Source organism: Natator depressus, chromosome 6 (genome assembly GCF_965152275.1).
Source record: "Natator depressus isolate rNatDep1 chromosome 6, rNatDep2.hap1, whole genome shotgun sequence".
NCBI lineage: Eukaryota > Metazoa > Chordata > Testudines > Cheloniidae > Natator > Natator depressus.
The window spans coordinates 4,075,973-4,086,977 of record NC_134239.1 but is presented as its reverse complement, the minus strand read 5'-3'; the positions used below and the strand labels follow the sequence as shown (position 1 = coordinate 4,086,977).

The 11,005-nt window shown below is 42.8% G+C and overlaps 1 protein-coding gene across 1 annotated transcript; it reads right to left on the bottom strand.

The window, feature by feature from the left end:
* Positions 1–1,596: 1,596 nt before the first annotated feature.
* LOC141989840 (olfactory receptor 5AR1-like) lies at positions 1,597–2,541 on the bottom strand. Its single transcript, XM_074956761.1, has one exon. It carries the CDS (start codon positions 2,533–2,535, stop codon positions 1,597–1,599), a length of 939 nt encoding a protein of 312 aa, XP_074812862.1. The 5' UTR covers positions 2,536–2,541.
* Between the last annotated feature and the right edge of the window lie 8,464 nt (positions 2,542–11,005).

Here is an 11,005-nt window from a genome sequence, read left to right as displayed (position 1 = left end):
ATGACTTTTTCTTTCTCTTTAATTTATGTGTAGAAAAAAATCACCCTTTTCATATTATTTGATATTCAGTTCAGTGCAGATTCTCACAGTGGACGCACACACAACATGTTCTCTTTTGGATATGTTACCCTTGTTCTCACTTGCTTTGTTGCTCCCTTAACTTAAAATAAAGGCCATTTTGATGGAACTCACCTTTCTCCTCCACAGGAATGGACACAATCCAGGCGAAAATCTACACAAGAACCCCACTGAGGACATAAAGGGCTGCAGAGGATCAGGAGGGTGGAAGGTGCAAAACTCCCTTTGGTTCAGCCATGGAAACCACACACTTCTTACTTGCAACTGCATATCAAAACCAAACCCACTACAAAGCAGAAAACTATCCCGGATCCTTTCAGGGGACAAGACAAGATGTCATGTTTAATATAACACAATTTGATTTCTGACCAATAAATAATATCTAATACCTATGTATATATATTTACACACAGACACACATCAAATGTTCTGCAGCTGCTAGATAGTTACCAGTCCTGAATGTAGCTTGAGTTCGTGGCTTGGGTTCGTAGCTTGTGGCGGCTAACTGGCCAGGAAAGCCAGGCACAAGGAAGAACTGGGCCTCTGTTGGGCATGCACCAATGCCCTTCCGTGTTGGCTGCAGAATGTTACCCTCCAAAGTGATCAATCTCACCCATCCTTTTTGTAGGCTTTAGTTTGAATCCAGAGTCTATTGGTCTTGCTCTGTCACACTGCCTCTGGGTTCGGTGTGATTGATCACCCGTCAGATGCAGACATGACTTTCAGCCTAGGAACTGGCTTTGATGTTTCTTCAATTGTACTTTTGTTCTTTTCTTTTGAGGGTGGACTCTTCTTGCTTTGTCAGGGCTGTTGTCTGCATCTTCAGTCATTGGTGTTCACACTTTATTTCATCAGGACAGGCTGGGGCTGGAGGTTGATTCCATCATCCATACATATAGCCATCATTCACACATCTAAACTACACTAATAAGATTACAGCACGGTTTTGCAAAAATGAAGGTTGCAGCAAACTTTTACAAAATGGAGTGAGCATTTTAAAATGGAGTTTGGGACAAGTTAAAATAGGGTTTGTGTTACAATACGGACAAGTGTAAGGAATGGCAAACAGTGAGAAGACGTTACAATGTTGAAACAGTGTAAGTTTCAGCGATATAAGCAGCAATTGGATTGAAAGTGAAACTCAATTAGCCAGTTATTGGGGTACCTGGTTTTATGAATGAATGTAGTTTCATTCATAAAACTTTATTTTTGAAGTTATATTAATAAAATGAACAATTAAAAACAGTTTCATTGATCATTTCTACAGAAGCACGTCACAAATATTCACACATCTGCAACAGGTGCCTCCTGGAATTTTGATGGGGTAATAGCCTAACAAAGCCCTGATTTTAGTTGGGGCCTGCAGGCCTCGTTGGAATACAAACAAATTAATAATAATAACAATATAATAATGAACAATAGGTCCACGGGCTCTGTGAAATTACATTGTAATGGGATGGGAATTGAATTCACCTGTTTCCACTCCCCATCACAAAACCAGGACTGAGTTAAACAGATTCAAGATTTGGTTAGGAGTTTATTCATTGCTCTCCTCACGGAGTCCTTCACCTCCGTATTCCTCAGGCTGTAGATGAGGGGGTTCAACATGGGGATCACCAACGTGTAAAACACTGAGACTATTTTGTCCGTGTCCATGGAAAAGCTGGAGGTGGGTCGTAAATACATGAAGAGTTGGGTGCCATAAAACAGGACCACAGAGGTCAAGTGGAAAGAGCAGGTGGAGAAGGCTTTGCGCCGGCCCTCGGCAGAGAGGATCTGAAGGATAGTGGAGGTGATATAGACATAGGAGAGGAGGATAGTCACAAAGATGCTCACTGTAAAGCACAGCGTGAAAGCAAATATCATAATCTCATTGATGCGGGTGTCAGAACAGGAGAGCGCCAGCAGCGGGGGAATGTCACAGAAGAAATGATTGATGATGTTGGAGCTGCAGAATGACAACCGAAATGTACAACACGTGTATATCATTGAATCCACAAACCCCACAGAGTACACCCCAACCACCAGCTGGTTACAAAGCTGCTTGGACATGGTGACCGTATAGAGCAGCGGGTTACAGATTGCCACATAACGGTCATACGCCATCACAGCCAGCAAGAGGCACTCAACATCTGCAAAAACAATAGATAGATACAGTTGCACAGCGCAGGCCGTGTAAGAAATGCTTTTCCTCTCTGCTAAGAAATTCAGCAGCATCTTAGGGGAAATTATCAAGGAAACGCAGAGGTCACAGAAAGACAAATTCCTGAGGAAAAAGTACATCGGGGTGTGGAGTTGGGGGTCAATCGTGATGATCAAGATCATCCCCCCATTCCCCACCAGGGTGATACCATAAATCAGTAGGAACACCACAAACAGGGGGACCTGAAGCTCCGGACGATCTGTCAGTCCTGAGAGAATGAACTCAGTCACCTCCGAGTGATTTCCCTTTTCCATTTCCTCTGAACAGAAATCAGGCTGCTTCAGAGATGTGGGCAGATGAATGGTGCGGAAGACCTGCCCCTTCTCTGTAATGAAGTAAGTGAAGATAAATGGAGATCAGTTTCTCAATGGACATCAGGACCCGCTCCAGAAAGGGCTTTGTACACAGATCCAGATATTCACAGCTGGTCATTCCAGGTGTTTGATAAAATGCAGACACTGTGCAAACACAATAACACGCAGGTTAATCATACCCCCCACACAAACACTCCTGTTCACTCATCCAAACAGAAAACAGTGACTTGTGATTCTGCTGTGAGAAAATCAGTGTGAAGGGATTATTTCTTAGCTAAAGAAGGGGTGAGAGTAAAGGAGTGTCAATCTTTCCACCCTCTTTCAGCAAGGGGAGCTCTGTGGCTTGACATGTCCATTTGGGGTTAAGATTGCTTACTGTGCTAATTAAGCTTTTTGGCATTTACTGGAGCCTGTATGAAAACCCAAAGACAGAATGGGAAGCCCTGGCTTCAGTGACTAGGAAATTGCCTATTTTTTCCAACCAAGGAGGTTGCTCCTTTTGCAGAAGGGGTAGGAGCTGGGGCTGAGGCATTAAATGCTGGAGGCCTGGTATTCAATACCTGCTGATCCCCATGGTGTCTGTGTGTGTGTGTGTGACTGTAATTCAGGAGAATAGCACGTACCTGCTGAGAAGAGAGAGAGAGATGTGGTGGCATTTCCCCATCGATAGAAACCACCAGTTTGGAGCATTCGGGAAATTTTATACTGAGATGTGTGATCTATGGGACATGATTCCTGAAGCAACTGGGAATACCTGAGCTCAGAGAGCCATAACACCTAATTAATCCATTCAGTGAACCAAAGCCACCTTGGTGTAATTGGTGCCCTGGGGATTAATTTGTCCCATTCCTTCCTACTGTGTTATAAAATGATGCAATTACTACCAGAGTTACAGAGTTTCAGGTTAGGGGTATATTTAATCCTGCTGTTTTCAGTGCAAGCCGAGTACTGTGTAGAGCTGATCCAAAAAGGGTATTTCTTCTGGAGACCAAAATCTTTTCACTAAAATATTTTGACTCAGATATAGCACGGGGGTGCCTCAGACACCACACACCACCAATCTCTTCCATAGGCCAGGCTCCCATGCTGGACTACATCCCCCATGATGCATGATGGTATCTCCTCTTGCTGAACTGCCCTGGAACATCACCAAAGTCCCACAGCCATGGTTTAGGGAGGAGGGAAGTTTGGCTTTTTTGATGGAAAGCTGATAATTTCCAGGGAAAAAAATAATTTTATGCAAAAAGTAGTTGAACTGAAAATCCAATTTCCCATCAAAAAAGACTTCTCAAGAAAAATTTTCAACCAGCCTTAGCAACACATTTGGAATCAAAGGAACTGAAAGTTAGATACAAGTGAAACGTACTAATTATTGGCAGCCATAGCTGATATCTTCAAAAGCATTCCTGGTTTCAGAATCACCTCATTGTCCTGGCACTCCAAATTATCTAGCTATTTATAGGATGCCAATCACCAGAGTATCTTATGCCCTTCTGTTGATAGGTTACTCCCCAAAGTAGGAAAGGTAGGTTCACTCATTTTGCTTGATGGAGACCACATGATGACCAGAGGAGCTCAGGAGGAGACCACAGCATGCTACAGAGTTCTGCAGTTCACAAAACTATCCCTATTGCATGCATATTATCTGCACACAGAGCTCAGCTGTAAGATGCTAAATAAGTCTACGAGTTAACTAAAACTAGTCTTGCTGTCATTGTAAATGTTAATATTTTTGATAATGTTTATGAACTTATAAGATTACACTGTGTCGTGTTATTAATACATGTTCCAAACTGAGGCTGGCAAACCTCTGTGTCGTAAACAGAGAAATGTGTGTTCTATTTAATTTTGTTTCTGAACAGTGTGGTGGGAAATTAACCACGTGTTGTGTTTGGACCAGAACAAACCTGAGGCTCCTTTCTTCATGCATGTGCATACAGGGAGAGTCAGCCGGAGCTGCCCTGGCGTAAACAGAAATACAGAAGCTTATATTGCTGAAAACCACAATTTGTTAAACCACTTCAGTCAAGAGCATTTCCCTTATTTGGCATGTAGTGCAAGCTTTAACTGTAGATTTGCCATACTTGGAGTTTAGCAAAACAAGCTTTTCCTGTTCTTGACTGGTGTTTCCTTTGCGCTTAACATTTTTTTTTAACTTTTAGCTGTTATGGTTACATTTCTTAAGCTGTGCTGTTACAATTGCCCCTTAATGGAATTTTCCTCACTCTCTTCTTATGCTTCATATGCACAGTTAGTTTGACCAAAGTTTTTGGCCTATTAGTTTAGGCCTACTAGATGTTCCTTCACATTCCCCCATTTGGTGCCTTTTTGGCACCACTAATTGGGCCTATACTTCTATATCCATGAGCCTGTTAATTTTCTCCTTTTCGTCCTCCTGTTCTTCTGCCCAAACTGTGTCACACATTTCATTTACAATCATGAGTGCCACCTGCTTCCTTGCGCCGAGGTTGGCAGGTCTAGGGCTGGATAGGCAATGATAAATACATTTCTTACAGCAACAAGAACATAACCCTATGCTAAACAGCGGTAAACGCAACAGTATTCCCATGGGGATAATATGATGTGGTTGGGATTGTTGTATAGCTTTAGCCACAAAACACAATACATTAGTCTGGGTACACAAAGTAGACATTCTATAGGCAGTATTAAAGGCATTCTTTTCGGCTTGCTATATATTTTGGAGCATGTGAATTTGTCCCTGTAATTTGGAAATTTTCTGAACCTCTGGTAGGATTGAAAGCAAATTTTGGAATCGGTCAGGTACTAAAGCAGTCCAGTTAAAGGGTATCTGGAACCGAAGGGGCTAATGGCAGAGTTTTATCCGCAGGCCAATGAATGATATGATTGCCTGCAGTTGTGGTGAGATTAAAATGTACATCATTCAAGGTGGTGGTTTCAAGATGCACAAAACTATTATTAGTTTGGAAAAGTAGGTGTCCTGTCAGGGTAGTCCCATGTCCCATACCTTCCCAACAAATGTTGTCATGAACAGTGACAACTTCTCCTGGTTTTAGTTTACATACACACTGAAGTTGAGGGGGCTCTAATGGCCAGAGTGTCCATTAGCTTGCAATCCCTACCCAAATGTTGGGCGTTATTCCAGAATCACTGACTACAAATCGGTTGGGCATACCTAATTTTTTAGGACATACCAAATCAGGTAGTTCAAGTTCCCAAATGTCTCTGTGAATTATCCAATCCCACATGCATCCTCCCCACAGACCCAGCAGGATTCAGCAGGTGGGAGCCCATACCCCTCGGAGTAGCCCGTATGCTTGGAAGGAGCACTGTGAACGTTTGCATCTCCATTCAGAAAATCTCCAAGTATGTCTCCACGGCCACAGATTACATGGAACTCCTGAGGTATTTGTAAGGGCAGTAGGCCATGCCTGATGTTCAAGATCCTTCTGAATGGCCATAAGCTGGTCATTCAGAAAATTCTGAACCTCTGAACAAGCCAGAACCCACTGCAATGCCTTTCCAGCGTTGGTGATACCTAGTACCATTTCAGTTAACAGCTTTTGGGTCATTGAACTAAGGGTGGATATAACGTATAATTCACTAACACCAGCCTGAACCTGAGCTAGCTGTGCTCCAGTAATAAGGCCTGTGGCTTTTTCCAACTGTCCCAATTTTTCCTCGTGTTGCTGACTTTTATGGATATTCCAGATTGCAGCTACACAATTTGCACCATCCCATAGGTGTCCAGCCAAGTCCCTCTTCTTTCTAGCGGAAACCCAGGTGCTTTGCTGTGCCAATTAGGATATATAGAGGTAATCTGAAAAGTAGATTAGGGTGGTGTAAATTTTACAGTCCCTAGTGTAGCATGAATTACAGTCCATTGGTGTCCCAACACACTGACACATCTCTCCCTTGTGAAGTATTAGACCATATCTGTTGGCTAAACACCTTCCCGAAAAGGCTGAGAGGCATCACATCAATGGCCTAGGATGGGGTATATTACAATAGGGCACAGGCCAATGGTTGGTTACTGGGACATTTTCAGTACCGGTAATTTTTTCAGCAGCAGAACAAACTTTCTGGGTATTTGTTTGATTATTTACCAGTTGGGTGACTAAATAACAGTAAGGACCTTTTTTTTATCTATTATGCTACAAACTCCAGGAATGGCCATCATCTTTGTCCAGCTATGAGCCCCATTAATTTTAATTTCTGACTTCTGGGGCTCAGTTGCAGTGATATCATATATTTCTATTTCCACCAACCCATCTGTTCTCCACTCAATCATTCGCTCATATGAATGGTCCTGAACCTTAAAAAATAATTTCTCAGAGCAAAATTTCCATAAATCACTGAAATGCGAAGGTAAGGTTTTGGCTATTGGGTTTCATTTGAATATAGGGTATCATCTATATTTGGGTAGGTTGTGGGGGTGGTGGTGAGGTTAATAGAGGAAGGGATGGTGGGGTTAATGGTTGTGGTAGCAAGGTGTTTTGGATATCCATTGTCTGGGAGCCAATTGGGGAGGACAGTCCATCCCCAGGTTACTTGCCCAACGGCGCATTTTGCCACCCCCAGGAGAAACCCCAAATACCAAGTAGTGCCACATTCCCAAGCAAAGTGTCCACAACTCCCTCCTTGCCAGTAAACAATACTTTGTCTTTTCCATCAGGGCCAATTCTTAATGTCTTTTGTAGTCAGGAATCCCTGGACTTTGGTGGTTTCAGCAGAGCGAGTGTTCCTTCTTCTTTCTTGGAACAGCTGTGCTTTGGCATTATGCAGGGGAGAGGTTACTAGCACATCACCCTGTAATGGTTTGGTTCTTTGAGCAAAGTCCAAATGCACAGTAGTTTTGTCAGTGGATAAGGGAGAGGGTACCGGCTTTTCACCTTGTCCTTCACTCCTGCTGTCCAGAAGGAGCAACAACGCCAGAAGGAAAGCCATTACAGTGAGAAACATGGGCAGGTAGTCAATTCTTGGCACTTCACAGAGGTGTTGATTATTAACAGGACTCGATAAGGGTCTTTCAGCATGGGGCCAGGGCAGTTCCTTGCTGATGGACCTCTATATAGCTCCTGGAAACTCCTGGTTTCAGCAAGTGGCAGGGCTTCTGTATATAAACAGACCTAACACATTTTGTTAGTGCCTGACAATAATTAAGCATTGTGTCATCCATTAAATGACTGTTCATGTGAGCCAGGGCCAGTGGGGGCACAGCCAGTAGTCGCATCGGGTGCCCTGTTAGAATTTCATGAGGGCTAAGTCCAGTCTTTCGATTGGGAGTGGCCCTCATATTCATTAATGGTAATGGGAGGGCATTTGGCCACTTTAAATTTGTTTTAGCACAGATCTTGGCCAGTTTATTTTTCAGAATCCCATTTTGACGTTTTACTGTCCCAGCAGACTGCGAGTGGTGGGGGCAGTGGAGATTGTGTTGGATCTGTAAAGCTACACATAACTTCTTATAATTTGTTCAATAACACTGTTACTACTCACAGGTATGCCAAATTGTGGTACAAAATCCTTAAACAAAGTTTTACAACAGTTTTGGCCTCTGCCTTTTTATAGGGAAAGGCCTCAACCCAGTTGGAAAATACATGAACTAAAACTAACATACTTATAATTACAACATTTAGACATTTAAATAAAATCCATTTGAATATTTACAAAAGGTCCCCAGGAAGGGGGATGTGCTGCCTGCCTAACCTTGACAGCTTTACCAACACTATATTGCTGGAAGATTACACACTGTTGGCAGTATTGCTTAAAATATTCTTTTTTTTACAAATACCTTTGCTGATTGCAGGCAAGACTGAGGAATTACTCCCCATATTTTCCTGTATTTGTTTTATAGACAAGTTACCAAAACAGATTTAAAATCTTTTTCCATTTTTCTGGCTTTGACTGTCCTGCTGCAGCCTCAACTTTGGTCTTTATTTAAAAACATTTTAAATCTTGTAAAGCATTAAGTCACCTTAAGGATTAAATGCTAAATACAACACTAGTTTCTTTTGTCTGGCAAAAGTATTTTTTGGTTTTACAATTTGAAAACAGCACCAATTTATCTTAAACTTATAAAACAAAGATTGTACACACCAGGAGTGCTTTTTAGCTAATTTGCCTAACTTGTTCACAGTTAAATGATTTCACTTAAATAACCTTTTCCTGGATAATTTACAGAAATTCTTCCAGAGAAATGTGCCCTTTCTTCAAAGGAATGGCAGCAAAGAAACCAAGAATTTTCTTTTTATAACACCTTCTTTTAACATTCGTACAAAGTTTCACTGCTTAATTTCCTCCAGTAACTACAGAGTTAACCTCTCACTTTCTTTCTTTTAACTTCCTCTACTGTGGTTGCCTGCTTGTCTGGGCCCGAGCCTTTTTTTTTTTTTTTCTTGTTGCATTATTTCTTTCCATGGACACAGGCATTGTTTCACTACCAATTTAGCAAGGAGGGTGGGCTTTTTGACTAACAGCCCTTTTATTTATTTATACACACATTTATTTCTCATATCTAGATGCATCTTATTTAACAATAACCTTAATTCTTTATGTCCAGACTTAATACAACCTTTCCCTTATTTGAGGCGGTAACAACCCTCAGCACCGGTGCTTTGTAGGAAAGGATAGTTGCAGGGCTAGGGACAACGGGAAAGGTAGGGAGTACAGCAGTATTAACAGCATGGTAAAATGGGGGAGCTACACTCACTGACCATAGGAATAATGACTCCTTGCTGAATGCAGGAGGTAAGAACAGGTTGGATTTTCCCTTGGCCTGTATTGATAGAGGGTACTGCTGCACCTCGGAAAGGGGTCTAGCTGGGTTTAGGCAAATCTTAACGAGTTGGGCAGACCCAGTGCACCCAACCTGATTGGCATGATCGGCTCACAAGGCTTACAAGGAGGGAGAGACCTTAGCCAGCAGTTCCTGTTGCAATGAGGAAGGGCTGGGGTCGGTCTTCTCCTGTAAACTGCCAGGACCTCATTGTGAGCAGGATCGGGCATGTCCACACCATTTGGGCTACAGCAGATTATACAATTTAATTTACACACCAAGTCTTTTCCCAAAAGGTTCACAGGTGAACAAGGGCTTAGGAGGAAAGCATGATGGTCAAACAAAGGACAGATAGAAAGGGACAGAGGTGAAGAGACAGGGTGGGGAATAAGAGTATTGCCCACCCCTACCGCTTCTGGATAGATCGGGGCAGTAGGGACATTTCCTGTATCCAGTGGCCCATTTGCTTGCGATAGGAACACGCGCCATCACTGGGTCCCGAGGGGAGCTGGACGGTGGGGACTTGGTTTGGCCTTCCTCTTCTCCCTCCGCAATGGGCGGCTATTATGGGGTCCCTATATGTTCTGGAGCTGGAAGGTCCTTAACATAGTTTTAATGTGGCAGTGAGAGTATTTGGGTTTTATTCAAATTCTTATTTTTACTTAGTTTACAGGTGCTATTTTTTGCTCCAGTCGGCTTTCTTTGGGCAGACAGTGAGAATTTTGTCGAACAGCTTCTACCTGATTTTATTTAACTTTTCCTGCTCATGGCCTGGATTTTGCTTGGGCCAGTGAGCTTCTTCACAGAGGTGACTCAGTGTTTCCCGAGGCATGATCCCTCATAGAGGCTGGTTTAAATCTGCCCATGTAGGGTTATAACAGTTTATAACAATTTGCAATTCCTCTTTGAATTTAACAGGGTCCTCTCTTATTTTTGGAAAATTTTTAAGTAAGTTATACAATTCCGTAGGAGACCAAGGTACATGTGCAGACTCCGAGGTCTCATGACCCGAAGCACCAAAGCCCGGGAATTGGTGCAAGGGGAACATTTCCTCAGTACAGGGAGACACTGTCTGAGGGGTGAACGTAAGGGGCTTCTGTTACTTAATATTTCTTGCGGGCTTAGTTGGATTTAAATTCTTTGCCAATTTTCTTTTTATCTCTTTTAATCATGTTGTAAGTTATTCCTGGGAGTCCTTGTGACTCCTTATTTGAGATTCATGGAGCTGTTTTTTTTTCCCCCTTCTGTTTCTTCACGCCAGTAGAAATATGCCTCACACTGACATTGGCCAGAAGTGCACTTCTGAGGTGCACAACCTTGTCAAGGTCAAAACTTTCCCTTTAATTTTAAATGATCCCTATCCCTGGTATACCAATTCCAATTTTTCCAGAAACTTGCAAGTGAACTAGTGTGTGCCTTTTGGGAGAACGGTGATCCTTTTTGACTCACTGGCCCGCATTTTACCTGAGGAGTGCGGGAATCCCTTTTGGACCCCCTGGCTCCCAGAATCCCTACGGATCTTTCACTCAGCTGGCGACTGCGGGAATCCCTTTTGGACCCCCTGGCTCCGAGAATCCCTACGGATCTTTCACTCATCCCACTCACACAGGGAAGGTTTGTTTCGGGCCTCCACAACTGTCTTACAGCCCCCCT